This window comes from Pseudochaenichthys georgianus, unplaced genomic scaffold, assembly GCF_902827115.2.
Source record: "Pseudochaenichthys georgianus unplaced genomic scaffold, fPseGeo1.2 scaffold_533_arrow_ctg1, whole genome shotgun sequence".
NCBI lineage: Eukaryota > Metazoa > Chordata > Actinopteri > Perciformes > Channichthyidae > Pseudochaenichthys > Pseudochaenichthys georgianus.
Window position 1 is genome coordinate 1 of NW_027263094.1, and position 15,851 is coordinate 15,851.

The following is a 15,851-nucleotide window of genomic DNA, read 5'->3' on the forward strand; positions in this document are numbered from 1 at the left end:
TTATAGCCCAACATTAGCCTCCTTTAGCTTAGCGGTGGTGACGTGAAGTCATGTGACCGTGCTGTAGTTCCTTTATAGCCCAACATTAGCTTTTTACTTCAGAAATCATAAAGTGGTGATAATATGTGGAGATTATCCTGCTGAACTAAACGTGTAACTATCATAAACGTTTGTTTGATACAGAGATTATTTTCTGACATACTCTCATGGAGAAATCCCATTGGATCAGGGAGATGCTGCCTTCAGGGTCCAACAGAGAAATACAACATCCCTGCACCATTTTCAGTCTCATACAAATAAACGAGTTATATCCAGGTGCGATGGAGTGATTTCACCGGGGATTACTCTCAGCTTTGTCTCCGGTGTGGTTCAGCTGCAGGACGAGCGTCTGTCCGTCGTCGACAGAGATAACCGGCTGCTGGCGTCCAAACTGGCCGATATCGTCTGCTCCAAAGGTCTGGTGGACCATCAGAACCAGTACCACCTGAGGAGGTGAGAACAACAAACTCATGGCATGGACACATATAGCTATATGTTATTTTTTAGATAAAAAGCTCATTTTAAAAACAGTGAGAAATCTTAGTTTTTTGCGTCGCTCCATTGAGTGTTCTGTTTTCAATAATGATCTTCTCGCTGAACAATATAGCAACCTCTGAAATGTCCAAATTAAATCAGAATCATGTCCTCAACTAAACCGTGTAATGATGTCTGTAATGAAAATGAAGTCATAGCTTATCCTGCCATGAAACATTACGTCCTATCTCACAGCCTGAGTTTGACCAACAGTGACAGAGCGTCCTCACTACAGCTTCAATAGAAGCTTGGAGCTGGGCGTGTCTGGAGCTTGGGGATTTTATTCAAGCAACACGGCCAACAACCAATCACATGAATCTCCCGCCCCCGACATACAAAGCAAAAACCCCCCGGGATTTTATGCGAGCAATATATATATAAACTCCCCAAACAGGCGAAAACCTACCAGTTTCCCCCCCTGTCTCTCCACCTCCCTCCATGCTGGTTCCTCCGGTTTGTATCCCGGTAGGTGAAGAGGGTCTGGTCATACACAACCGGGTGGTTGCTACGGCGATAGTTAGTTTCTCCTCCAACTTTTTTTGAAATATAGAAATGAGCGGCGGGATATCTCTCCCAGCTTAGACGCGGTTTGATTGGCTACGGCTTGAGCTGTCAGATTTTCCGAAACGGGATTTGATTGGCTGGCGCTGGCTACTCCGGCGTCAGAAATTGAACATTGTTTAACTTCGGAGACGGACCGCTCTGCTACCCACAATTCAGTTCGGCGAAAAAGCGAGGCAACGTGACGTCACCCCATTCAAAGTGAATGGGCAGAGTGGAGCTGTCGACGCTGTCGTGTGGACGGGCCGTAACTCCTTATTTATATTCATCTGAGCTGGCTTTTTGATCTGTTAGGGGTTTTTCCAACCCAGTCTCATAAAAAAACGTGTAATAACTACGTTGGTCCACAAAGTAGCACGTAGTATTTCTACAAAAACGCCTCTGAAATGGTTGGATCCCTACGTTTTTTTTCACCATTCATTCCAATGGCTGGCGTCACGTGATCTTCACATTTCTCCCTGCAGAAAAAAAAACATGGCCGACATTCACTTGTGTTTATTAATCAAACAAATAAATAAACACAAGGATAATTATGTGTTATTGTTGAGTAAATGGAGAATTGCAAATTGTGTTGATTGACATTATTCACCCACGGATCTATGGGTTAGGGTATTGTTCTGCACGGACATTTTAGTGAGCCGGACTTCCTGTCTCCGCCGGTCTTCGCTTCCCGGGCATGAAGCTGTTTACATGTGTTTTGAGATGCTAAATAAAAGTCTAGCTTGTACCTCTGATACCCCGCCTCCGACTCCCGTCTCTCGGCACCACACTATGCCACCATTTTAGATGCGGATTTTGTTAAACTAATATGTTTGCGCTGTGGACCAACACTACACATTGACGGGGAAGGGGGTAGCAATAAAGATAACACCATTAAACAGTTACACAACATAACAGAAATAATATCGATAGCAGCGTCCCTAGCAACCACCTTGGTAACAATGAACACGTTGTATAGACAAATTTCCTGAAGTAATCTTCGTAATAACTAGCAAACTAAAGATCATGTGCATCCACTGCACACATCATCTGAAATAACAACTCATATTTCTCGCATCAAATGACATCAAAGGGCATTTTAATCGCCAAACTAACCTTAAAATAGGCATTTTACACCGAGAATAAAACGAATGTCGGCCATGTTTTCTTTTTCTGCAGGGAGAAATGTGAAGATCACGTGACGTAGACGCAACCATTGGAATGAATGGTGAAAAAAAACGTAGGGATTTTACAATTTCAGAGGCGTTTTTGTCGAAATACTACGTCCTACGTTGTGGACCAACGTAGTTATTACACGTTTAGATGTGAGACTGTGAGTCCCGAACATAAGTTATTCTGGGACAGGAAGTTGCTTTAAATTGAGAGCAATATAATCTCTCCTAACTAGCGATTAGATGAAGAGGTTCTCCTCACTTCGTAAACTGATCTCTGGAACGGATTCAACCAGGCGTCACAAAGCATCATGAAGATCTTACATCATTATCTCTGTTTTTGGTCTCCTCCAACTCCAAGATGTCCGATTCTTCAGCTCGATTTCAATCAACAGAAAAGTATTCTGAGAATCAATGAATCAATAAAGTAACTCGAGATGAAGTTTAAACCAAAGAAATAGAAACAAATTGTTGAGTATAGTCGAGATTGTTTGAGAATAAGATTTTGTAAGCGTGTGTTATTTTTCCTCTTCAGTCTGAATGCTGACAGGAGGAGGGAGGAGCTTCTTCTGATTGGCCGTCAGAATCAGGCCATCTATCAGCGAATCACGAGCCGGCAGTCGGAGCATCGCCGCCCGCTGTGGTTGGACGACTGGGAGAGGGCGGAGCGTCGCCGTGACGACATCTCACGATACCCCCGAGGACTCGGAGAGAAACACGTGAGAATTTAAAACTGTCTCTGTTGTTGAACAAAGTGATCACATGACTCCTGGTGTCACTGCAGACCTGCTGCGAGCTAGCTAGCTAACGTGGCTAACCTGGTCATTTCAGACATCCTGACACACACTGACGTTACATTACGTTACATTACGTTACATTACGTTACAATACGTTACATTACGTTACATTACGTTACATTACATTACGTTACATTACGTTACATTTAGCTGACGCTTTTATCCAAAGCGACTCACAATAAGTGCGTTCGACCAGGAAGACACAACCTGAAGAAAGCAGAATCATAAAGTACATCAGGCTTCTTAGAGCCAAGCATTTCAAGTGCTACTCAGCTGGCTTTAGAGGAGCCAGTCCTTTGTTAGTATATAAGTGCTTTGTTAGTAGTTCTCTCCTCGAGGTGGAGTCGAGAGAGATGAGTTTTCAGTCTGGAAGGTGTGTGAGCTTTCTGCTGTCCTGATGTCAATGGGAGCTCGTTCCACCATCTTGGAGCCAGGACAGCAAACCCACGTGTTCCTGCTGATGGGACTTGGGTCCCCCTCGCAGCGAGGCTGCAGCGAGCCGTCTGGCTGATGCAGAGCGGAGTGCACGTGCTGGGGTGCACGGTTTAACCATGTCCTGGATGTAGGAAGGGCCAGATCCATTCAGCATGGTACGCAAGCACCAGGGTCTGGAAGTGGATTCTAGCAGTTACCGGAAGCCAGTGGAGGGAGCGGAGGAGCGGCGTGGTGTGGGAACATTCAGGAAGGATGAAGACCAGACGAGCCGCTGCATTCTGGATGAGCTGCAGAGGTCGGATGGCACATGCAGGCAGACCAGCAGGAGGGAGTTGCAGTAGTCTAGGCGTGAGGGGACGAGAGCCTGGACCAGAACCTGCGTGGCTCTCTGGGTCAGCTGGGGACGCGTCCTCCTGATGCTGTAGAGCGTGTATCTGCAGCAGCGGGTTGCAGCAGCGATGTTTGCAGTGAAGGACAGGTTGTTATCTAGGGTCCCACCCAGAGTCCTTGTATTTCTTTTTCTTTAGTCAACTTTTTTTTGGTAAAGATTTCTGTCAATTTATTTTTGATCGCCAACAAAAATAAGAAGGTTATTGCAAACATGAGTAAAGAGGTATTACACTAACGTACTGTGTGTCAGTCATTTGCAAGTGCTGTATTAATACAATGTGTGTGTGTGTGTGTGTGTGTGTGTGAGTGTGTATGTGTGTGTGTCTGTGTGTGCGTGCGTGTGCATGCGTGTGTGTGTATGTGTGTGTGTGCGTGTGTCTGTGTGTGTGCGTGTGTGTGTATATGTGTGTGTGTGTGTGTGTATGTGCGTGTGTGTGTGTGTGCGTGTGTGTATATGTGTGTGTGCGTGTGCATGTGTGTGTGTGCGTGTGTGTGAGTGTGTATGTGTGTGTGTGCGTGTGTCTGTGCGTGCGTGTGCATGCGTGTGTGTATATGTGTGTGTGCGTATATGTGTGTGTGCGTGTGTGTGTGTGTGCGTGTGTGTATATGTGTGTGCGTGTGTGTGTGTGCGTGTGTGTATATGTGTGTGTGCGTGTGTGTGCGTGTGTGTGTGTGTGTATGTGTGTGTGTGTGTGTGTGTGTGTGTGTGTGTGTGTGTGTGTGTGTGTGTGTGTGTGTGTGTGTGTGTGTGTGTGTGTGTGTGTGTGTGTGTGTGCAGAGGTCAAGCAGGAAGGTGAAGTTTGCAGCGGACGGTGAGCGGGCGTCGAGCGGCACGGACACTGAGAGAGAAGAAACAAACACAAACTAAAGATGTTCACTTTCATTTGATCTAAAATAAATAATCCTTCAGATTAAATTACTCCAACAATCACTTCCTATGATGGGGTTAGGGTAAAGCTTCTTGAAATCCAAATATAATATGTTTCCTGACTGTGACCTCTGATCGCACCCTGATGTCCCGCACCCTGATGTCTCGCACCCTGATGTCCCGCACCCTGATGTCTCGCACCCTGATGTCCCGCACCCTGATGTCTCGCACCCTGATGTCCCGCACCCTGATGTCCCGCACCCTGATGTCTCGCACCCTGATGTCTCGCACCCTGATGTCCCGCACCCTGATGTCTCGCACCCTGATGTCCCGCACCCTGATGTCCCGCACCCTGATGTCCCGCACCCTGATGTCTCTGACTGAGAGGAGGCGCTGCCACACCTTTCTCACAGGTCCGCAAAGTGCGTCACAAAGAAGCCTCACGTGACGAGGCGTCTGACCTCCAGAGGAGCACCTGGAGATCTTTGGAAGCGATAATCAGGGGTGTTCCTCGAAAGATATAGTATGTGTCTCTGATCTTGTTTATAAGATATATCAATTATCAACGAGAACATGACGCTCGTAAACAAGATGTCTGCTGACGTAATCAACAACGTGAGGTAAACAACAACGTGACGAGCTGCGTGAGATATTGTTTTCTGGCTTCTCTCTAACATGTAAACCTGCACCCCGATGGAGACCAAACCCTGACTGATATTTAACTTTATGTTTGTTCATGTAAATAAAAAAGAATCTGAAAAGCGATGTGGGTATTTATAAACTCGCAACATGTAAATGTGAAAAGGTATGAACACATGCAGTGTTACTGCACACATCAGACCACATGGTTACCGATAGCACAGACGCAGCTCATCTCCAATATCAACAACAATAACAACTTTAAAATCTACTAAAGAGTTCAGTCCTCTGCTCTCCACCAGGGGGCGGTACCTGCGCGTCTCTGCTGAAACGGATTCATACATCTGATTCTCACAGAAACAGAAACAGAAAGAGCTCTTTCATCTGTATCACCACGACCCCGTGAAACAAGAAGTCCTCTGCTATCAAGCTACTTTCACACATCCAATATCACCTCTTCTGCAAAGTCCTCTTCTCCATGTCTCTCCTACATCAACATGTGTCCCCTCTTCTCCATGTCTCTCCTTCATCAACATGTGTCCCCTCTTCCTCATGTCTCTTCTACATCAACATGTGTCCCCTCTTCTCCATGTCTCTTCTACATCAACATGTGTCCCCTCTTCTTCATGTCTCTTCTACATCAACATGTGTCCCCTCTTCTTCATGTCTCTTCTACATCAACATGTGTCCCCTCTTCTCCATGTCTCTTCTACCTCAACATGTGTCCCCTCTTCTTCATGTCTCTTCTACATCAACATGTGTCCCCTCTTCTCCATGTCTCTTCTACCTCAACATGTGTCCCCTCTTCTTCATGTCTCTTCTACATCAACATGTGTCCCCTCTTCTTCATGTCTCTTCTACATCATGTGTCCCCTCTTCTTCATGTCTCTTCTACATCAACATGTGTCCCCTCTTCTTCATGTCTCTTCTACATCAACATGTGTCCCCTCTTCTTCATGTCTCTTCTACATCAACATGTGTCCCCTGTTCTTCACGTCTCTTCTACATCAACATGTGTCTCCTCTTCCTCATGTCTCTTCTACATCAACATGTGTCTCCTCTTCTTCATGTCTCTTCTACATCAACATGTGTCTCCTCTTCCTCATGTCTCTTCTACATCAACATGTGTCTCCTCTTCTTCATGTCTCTTCTACATCAACATGTGTCCCCTGTTCTTCACGTCTCTTCTACATCAACAACAAATTGTTAAAAAATAGGGGCGGAGCTTATGCCGGCTCATACGGGAGATGCTGCCGTGATGAAACTCCATATCAGGATCATCAAGGATCTGAAACAGTCTGGAGCTCAAAGGCTTTCTCTCCTGCCGGTTACACCACGAGGTGAGTTCCTTTCTACTTCCTGCTTCTTCACACACATGCTCTCCAGCACAGGTTAGCTCTGAGTGTTAGCATGCTAATGTAAACACCGACCATGTTACGTCCAAAACAGTCGGGCATTGTTTCTGATAGCAGCTTTCTGATTGGCCCGTGGGTCCACATTTCAGATGTTACGTTATATCGGACGCAAATCTGGATCAGCTCCGTTGTTCCCCGTCTTTAGAGATTTGGGTACGGAGGAAAAGAGAGAGGGTTTATTTCCTGACGCTGCGTGAGTTCCAGACACACCGGGGACACACCGGGGACACACCGGGGACACATGTTGATGTAGAATAATAATAATAATAATATATTTAATTTATATAGCGCTTCTCATCTGCCAATACAAATCTCGAAGTCCTTCACAACAAGGGATACTGATACACTTTGAGAGATTAAACAGATAATTGTAATAATAATAATAAATAATAAATAAAAAAAAATAGAGTACAAAAATAAAAGTCGGAGATAGCGATAAAAATGGCAGTACTCCAGGTGTACCGTGCTCAAAGTTTATTGGAAGGCCGGCCGAAAGAAGAGGGTCTTAAGGCCGGTTTTGAAGACCTCATGGAAGGGGCAGATCTCAGCTGATCTGGGAGGGAGTTCCAGAGGCGCGGGGCGAATGAGCAGAAGGCTCGGTCTCCCATTGTTCGGAGACGTGTGCGGGGGATGTGAAGAAGAGGAGCGTGGCTGAGCGGAGAGAGCGGGTAGATGTCTGGGTACGGATGAGGTCACAGAGGTATTTTGGGCTTTGTCCATTCAGGGCTCTGTACGTGAGGAGCAGAACCTTGAACTGGATCCTGTAGTGGACTGGGAGCCAGTGTAGTTGTGCAAGAAAAGGGCATTTTGCACGACAGGTCCCCTTTAAGTGGCGCACGTATGACGCCGAGGGGAACAGCGAGGGGATCACATGATAACTTGGGATTCATCAAATACAACCCACATTATTATTTTGTTTTATTTCAAGGCACGTTTATTTATAAAGCACATTTCGACACAAGGCAAGTCAAAGTGCTTCACAGCCATGAACGACATTAAGAGCATTAATACACATATTATAAAATGGCATTTAAAAACAAAGGAGCATGAATTAAAGTCGCAGTGCGAGACATCTGGAATGTTTAGACTCATCGCTCACTTTTTAGCACACAGTTTTCTTTGACCTCACTTTCTTTTCTAACTTGTCCTTTAGTTATTTCCAGTGTTTCTAACTCCCCAGGTCCCAGTCCTTTGCTCCCAGACATCCGTGTGTCTTGCTGGTTTTGGACCTGTAGTCAAAAGGTCCTTTCAGCAGAAAATCTAATGAATTAAACTGCCTCCAAAACGAGTCAAAATCAGACAATATAAAAAATGTATTGTTGATTTATTTATTAATGATGTTGTTTCCCTTAACTGGGACAGATTTCTACAAATACCTTTTGTTCTGACGCTTGGGATTTTCTGCTTGAAGAGCTCACTGACGTCATGAACACACATGCACCTGTGAGCAGTGCGACTGGTCATTAGCGGCACAGCCCCACCTAGTGTCAGCAGAAAGTATTACAATAATGATTACAACAAAATGCAAAAAATATATATAATATATATTTTAAGATCATGTTTAATCTGGTGATGTTACGTGCTGCGCCGAGGCTTCGGAGCGCGTGTCGAGTAATCCCCGAAGCTTCTTGTGAGGCCTGTGTCGAGGCTTGTATCGTTTTGGGCCAGTGACGTCATCGATGCCAAACGAAGCCTCGCTGCCTGTCGACACCACGTGACTGCTTCAGGAAGCGACTCAGATCGGTTGAGCCGTTGAACCACAACGCTCGAGGTATAATAAGAACATATCACCCCTCCTGTACCCGGGCCCGGGACACGATGGATCCAGAGCTCAGACCCTCACTCATAGAGGGCGAACATGTCATAAGTATAAATAAATACAAGCATAAATAAAAGTAGGAATAAAAACATGAATGAATAAATGAATAAGTATGCAGTGTGTCAGGGAGCTGTGGCGTGTGAGCTGCGGCTCAGCTGGAAGCAGTCGACTCCTGACCGCAGGGCCCCGGTTCAACGCCTGAACAACACGTCTTTGTTGTTGTTTACAAAAGCTACAGCTAAAGGAGATAATGTAGTTCATAAATGTATTCTTTGATATGGTTCAGCCTTTCTCCGGCTACAACGTGGTTACGTTTACCAATATTATTAAGAATACAAATCCCTCTTTGCGATGTGTGCCAGCCTCCTGAGGCTTTCCATCACAATCATTACACTGGAATAAAAACTATATTGTTGACATGAAGATATGAGTTTATGTTCGTTGTTTAGAGTTACTAAGGCTTTACTCAATGGGGACTCGGAATGAGATGATGGAGCTGTTGAGATGTCTGCCTGTTGTACACACTTTGACCAGCAGGGGGTTGTGTTCAGATGAAGCCCATGATGAAGCCTCGTGAGATGAAGCCTCGTGAGATGAAGCCTTTGTGAACCAATTGGCTGGAAAGCTTCAAAGCTTCATCTCGCCATCACTACCTTTCAGTGTTTGTGAAGCTGACCGTTGAGCGGCCCGACCAAGCAAGGAGGCAGAACGTCCAAAAATATAACCCGGCGTGGGCATTTATTAAAAACATGGGCACAAAGTTCACAGCCTCAATCTGCTGTTCTCCTTGTCCACATCCTGCAGCCACAAGGATCTCTCTCTCACACACACACACACCCCCCCCCCCCTAAATACCCACCCTCTAATCATCACAACAAGACACAGGTGAGGGGGAGGAGACAACACAGGACACCAGGTGCACACCGTCATCAGCCACAGACAACATACTGTGCTATCACCCGGCCTGAAGCCGTCAGTCCTTAGTGACGAAGTTACCTTCCACAGTATTTCTACTTTTAAATCACACTTAACTTAACAATGCTGTGCCAAAGGAACCTGGTGCCCTCTCAGTTCCAAACAGAGACACAGGAAACTGCTCCTTAGCTACAGGCTCACTAAGTGGAACAGCTGGGCTCGATTGGAGCGTACCATGTGGTGCATGGGCCCGGGGGACAATATTTAAAAGTATTAAAAGTAATCGTTTAGGTCTTCTGTGGTCAGAACAAGTAGAATATGTTGACCTATTTGATTTGTTGTGTTTAATTAGTTTGAAATACATTTTGTAGGTGGTAAGAATTACAATAATTAAGTTCATAAATAGTGGATTGGCCTAGGGGGAGGGGCTTAACAGATATAAACCTCTGGCCACAAGTGACTTTGTGTTACTCTGACGGTGGCTGTAGAGCAGAGAGGTACCAGGTGACATTTATTAGAGCTCTTATATTAAGGTTTGTTCTCTTCTGGACGTCCTTGTAACTTAGTTTTTTCAGGGGCTGTGAATAAAAGCACTAAAGTATATATTTTTTGTGACTAGCCATCTTATGAATTCCTTAGTTATTGCATTAACACTTTTTGTAACAATAATATTATCTAGATACCATCAGAGGACGACTCTATTATGCACTGCGTATACAACATGCTTCAAAACCACTTAATATACTAATGTGAAATCTTAAATAAAAATGTTCTCACCTTTAAAATATACATAAAGCACTCATCTACGTATTGATTTGAAAGAATATTATATTTTAAAGAAAATGATTGATGCCTCATCGATGTGTGTTCTATACGTTTCAGTGCATGTCAATGGTCTGCAAAGGCTGACATCTGTTCCTCTCCCCCAAACTGGACATGTGTTATCGAGTGATAGTTAAAACTGTCCGTGTACAGACGCTGGACTGTAACACTTTATAATATACATTAAAGACCCGTCAACGAGTTGCTAACGCTGAAACAGCTGATAGACAATCACAACCTGAACTTAGACGGTTCTTACAAAGTCATTCAAATCTTTTACTGGATTTCTTGCTGTCATGTTTTTTCTAATGATGTGTCACAAGAATCTTTTACCAGACTGTGTCGCTATAACCTGAGGGGGATAACAGCTCTTCCACAGCCGCAGTTTAAGTTTCTCACGATCGGATGAAGCTGGAGATCTGCAGTCGGTCAGGATATTCTCAACAACACACACAGGTGAGTTCAGACGATCGTATTTAGTTTTATCTCGTCAACGTCTGTTCAGTGGCTTTACACGTCACACGTTGACGCCCCACGTCGATCAGATTTTAGATTTAAACGTATTATCTTTTTGGTTGATAAAATGCAGCAGCCCTCTATCGTCAGTTTTGGATGTCATGTAATGGAGGAAGTCAGGTGATGTACAATAAAGAGTGGACTTTAACCCAAGAGACAGCTGATCTGAAACTCACACTACGAGAGGCTGTTGATCAAAGAGATTAAAGTGCAGCAGGGATACATCCTGAAACCCGATAATTACTCAGCATTTTCCTCCGTTAGCTTAGGTGGTGACGTGAAGTCATGTGACCGTGCTGTAGTTCCTTTATAGCCCAACATTAGCCTCCTTTAGCTTAGCGGTGGTGACGTGAAGTCATGTGACCATGCTGTAGTTCCTCTATAGCCCAACATTAGCCTCCTTTAGCTTAGCGGTGGTGACGTGAAGTCATGTGACCGTGCTGTAGTTCCTTTATAGTCCAACATTAGCCTCCTTTAGCTTAGCGGTGGAGACGTGAAGTCATGTGACCGTGCTGTAGTTCCTTTATAGTCCAACATTAGCCTCCTTTAGCTTAGCGGTGGTGACGTGAAGTCATGTGACCGTGCTGTAGTTCCTTTATAGCCCAACATTAGCCACCTTTAGCTTAGCGGTGGTGACGTGAAGTCATGTGACCGTGCTGTGGTTCCTTTATAGCCCAACATTAGCCTCCTTTAGCTTAGCGGTGGTGAAGTCATGTGGCCGTGCTGTAGTTCCTCTATAGCCCAACATTAGCCACCTTTAGCTTAGCGGTGGTGAAGTCATGTGGCCGTGCTGTAGTTCCTTTATAGCCCAACATTAGCCTCCTTTAGCTTAGCGGTGGTGAAGTCATGTGGCCGTGCTGTAGTTCCTCTATAGCCCAACATTAGCCACCTTTAGCTTAGCGGTGGTGAAGTCATGTGGCCGTGCTGTAGTTCCTTTATAGCCCAACATTAGCCTCCTTTAGCTTAGCGGTGGTGAAGTCATGTGGCCGTGCTGTAGTTCCTCTATAGCCCAACATTAGCCTCCTTTAGCTTAGCGGTGGTGAAGTCATGTGGCCGTGCTGTAGTTCCTCTATAGCCCAACATTAGCCTCCGTTAGCTTAGCGGTGTTGACGTGAAGTCATGTGACCGTGCTGTAGTTCCTTTATAGCCCAACATTAGCCACCTTTAGCTTAGCGGTGGTGACGTGAAGTCATGTGACCGTGCTGTAGTTCCTTCATAGACCAACATTAGCTGCCTTTAGCTTAGCGGTGGTGAAGTCATGTGACCGTGCTGTAGTTCCTTTATAGCCCAACATTAGCCGCCTTTAGCTTAGCGGTGGTGACGTGAAGTCATGTGACCGTGCTGTAGTTCCTTCATAGACCAACATTAGCTGCCTTTAGCTTAGCGGTGGTGAAGTGAAGTCATGTGACCGTGCTGTAGTTCCTTTATAGCCCAACATTAGCGTTTTACTTCAGAAATCATAAAGTGGTGTTTATGTGGAGATTTACCTGCTGAACTAAACGTGTACATATAGTGCTGCGTACCGGTACGCCGAACCGGTACTGGACTTGTAAAAAGTTTCGGTTCAAGTCCGGTTAAAACCGGAACGTCAGGAACCGGTACTTGGACTCGCAAAAAAACTAGCACTTACGTATATTCTGGTGTCTGTGGTTATTTAAACATTCCCTGATAAACGTTATTCAGCGTCAATAAATGAGTGCTAATCCCAGTGTACAACATCACATGTCATTTCACCTTCGACTCACGGTTTGAAAACGTAGCATTTCGCCACATGCTAATGCTAACCGGAAGTGAATAATTTTCAGAATAAAAGTAGTAAGTAAATAGTGTGAACTTCCGTTTTTTTCAGAATAAAACTGATTTAAATTAAATAGTGTATTTAATTCAAAATTACGCCATATCAACATTAATTTTAATTTCTAACAGTATGTATGTACATCACTATGTATGTAGTATGTACTGTATAATGTACACATGTAGAGTTGTAGAAAAGACATGGTGCACAGACAGTACAGTACACTCTGACTGTACAGTCACTACAGTGTAGCCTATACTGTATAGTAGGTGTGTAACAGTGTAATGCGTATAGTCTACTCTACACTCTACCTTTCAGCAACGTTTTATGGATTTAGGTTCAGTCAGCTCAGGGACTGTTTGGTTACTTTAGTTTGGTAAATGAAATAAATGTTTGAACTTTGTAGTAGTTCACTGTAGTTGCTGTCATAAGTCATTTGTAGACTAAGTGGCAAAGTGTTTTTTTTACATTTGTACTTTGTAGAGAAATGTAGACACAAGTTGGAAGGGAGCACAATAAATCTGACGAGTTTGAATTTGAGTTGATTATGAGTTAATTTTCAATTGATAATTAGCTCACAATAAGTTCACTTTAGTTACTCACACAACTTGACACAAGCCATGGGTTCAGGTCCGGACTTATAAGTCCGGACCTGAACCTGAACCTCTGGACTTGAGTCCGGACCTGAACCTGAATGTGAGTCCAGGTACGCAGCACTATGTACATATCATAAATCATCATTTGTTTGCCTTCAGGGCCTACACAAATACTTGTAGCATTGAAATGACCTGCATCATAGGTCTTTAAAAAATGAAGCTACAGTAAAGGTGTACCCAGTTTGTTAAAAATTGACACAAAAGGCTCCTGATCAACGGTCTGTTTGGAGTTAGAACAATCATACTGATACTCGACAAATTAAAGAGGCCCTATTATGCTTCTAAAGGGTTTTCTGCATTTAAATGGGTATACATTAACCCACAAACTAGCATATCGACCCTTTCAAAGTACAAAATAACTAGACTCTCACTTTTCATCCTCAGGGTGTTGGCCGCACGGTGTCTAGCAATGTCTTCAGGCGAAGTTCCTCGTGGCGTCTGCTCGGGAACAAGCTGAGCGTCCTGACGTCCTGCCTGGTGCGTGTGATGTGTGTCTCCATCTGGTTGGTTTTAAACCACAAGACACATGACAATGAAAGTGTTAGAAAATAATTTAAAGAAAAGAAGGCAACGTTGAGGAACACAGGGCTCCTAATTGGGCAGATGATCCAGAAGAGATGACTGAAGATTCAGGATTCAAACACTCTCTGGAGCTCGGTCAGGAGGAGGCAGAGAGAGAGTTAAAGGGCTGTGTTGAGCTCTGAAGGAGACGCTTGAGAGTCGGCAGGCTGAGATCATGGACACCATGAAAGAGAAGCAGAGGGAGACACAGCAGCAGGCTGAAGGCTTCATCAAAGAGCTGCAGCAGGACACACTGACCAGGAGGAGCTCTGAGGTGGAGCAGCTCTCACGCTCTGAAGACCAGCTCCACCCCCTCAGAAGCTTCTCGCCTCTCAATGCTATTCCACACTCCTTCTTTACAGATGTGCATCTTCCTGCCTTTGTATGACGTCGCTATCAGGACTGCTTTGAAGAAACTCAGCAGAGAGATGAAGAAGACGTTCGCTCTGGCCGTTCTGAAGAGATGTTGCTCTTTTGTGTGAAGACCAAGAGTTAGTCTGAAGAAGACCGCGAAGCTTCTCGAACAGTTCATCAGTATTTATGAATGTCATAATGCAGTGGGTTTACCAGGGAACACAGCTGTGGTTCTTCTCTCCACAGATCTGGTCCACAGTCCACGAAGCAGCTCCGGGTCTTCTTCTGTAGTCCTCTGATGGCAGCTGCATCTCTATGGTATTCGAATATACAATTATTCTGCTGTTTGTCATTAAACACATAATAATAGTAATGCAGCGTCGATGATGGAGAGTTGGAGGCGGTGTGTTTAGTGTGTAACTCCACGCGTCATCCTCCTTATACTCACACACACAATATACTATTAGCTACATGCTACATGCTACATGCTGCTGTGAGGCCAAAACAATAACAACTCAAGGTAGGTTTCTCATTTATCAAATTTCCCCTCCTCGACTCCTCTGTCCCCCGGTAGTGACCCGGAAATGAATTTCAGCGCGCCATGTTGAAGGACATCTCATTTCTCTAAATGCACATCGAGGACCGAGCATCGAGAGTCGAGGAGGCTCTCTGGAGGAGCTCTAACCGAGGAGACACTGATGGGTCCTCCACGGCTCCTCCACGGATGCATTTCCGGGAACAGAGATGTTTCAAAGAGTCGTGACGCACGGCCGGACTGATCTCAGCCAATCACAGCTCTGCATGCATCCCTTGGATATTGTTTTATTAACTGCTTTCATCGCAACGCGATGTTTCCAGAGAGACCAGCTGAGAGGTCCGTGCAGAAAGCAGAGCAACGATAGCTGGGGATTCTGGGTAGTGTAGGGTCTTCTGCCATCCTTTACTCTGAAAAAAGATTTGTTTCTCCGAATCGAAGGAGAAAAATACAAAAGCATTGCACACAATTTAAACCAATCAATGTTGTGTAATTAACAAGGATAATCTGGTGTTTTTTAGTCGATGAGTAGTGCAGATATCACTGTGACATCAATCGACAGTAAGGGGAAATACTTCCGGGTGTACAATTCTCCGTTATCCAATGGGAATGGACGCTCTCATTGCCTTTAAGGGCAGTCGACACAAACGAATGCCGTGCTTCCATGAGCGTCCATAGAAGCATATGGACATACCGGAGAGCTGAAAATGGACGCTAAGGCCCCCCCCCTTGCGTTGAAAATGGACGCTAAGGCCCCCCCCCTTGCGTTGAAAATGGACGCTAAGGCCCCCCCCCTTGCGTTGAAAATGGACGCTAAGGCCCCCCCCCTTGCGTTGGAAAAAGCCGACACAAGGGACTTGACATAACGTCAACATAGGCCGACCTGGGAGTGAGGATGTGTTGCTATTTACATGTATGTATCAGGACGAGCTAAGCTAACACATAGCTGCACGTCCACACTCACCGTGACGTCATATGAAATAAAGTAAGACATGCGTGTCATCGAAAGTTTGTGGTTTGTACATTTATAAACACAGCTGTTTGGTTTT

At 44.9% G+C, this 15,851-nt stretch overlaps 1 protein-coding gene and 1 pseudogene across 1 annotated transcript; both read left to right on the forward strand.

Annotated features, from left to right (window-relative positions):
- Positions 1-373: 373 nt before the first annotated feature.
- Positions 374-4,805, forward strand: LOC117443080 (sperm axonemal maintenance protein CFAP97D1; the record flags this gene model as incomplete). Its single annotated transcript, XM_034079018.1, has 3 exons — positions 374-492; positions 2,821-3,004; positions 4,686-4,805. Coding segments are annotated over 3 exons (393 nt in total), but the record flags the coding sequence as incomplete, so codon positions are not given.
- A 9,283-nt stretch (positions 4,806-14,088) lies between these two features.
- Positions 14,089-15,851, forward strand: part of LOC117443081 (integrin alpha-11-like) — a 47,154-nt pseudogene continuing 45,391 nt past the window's right edge.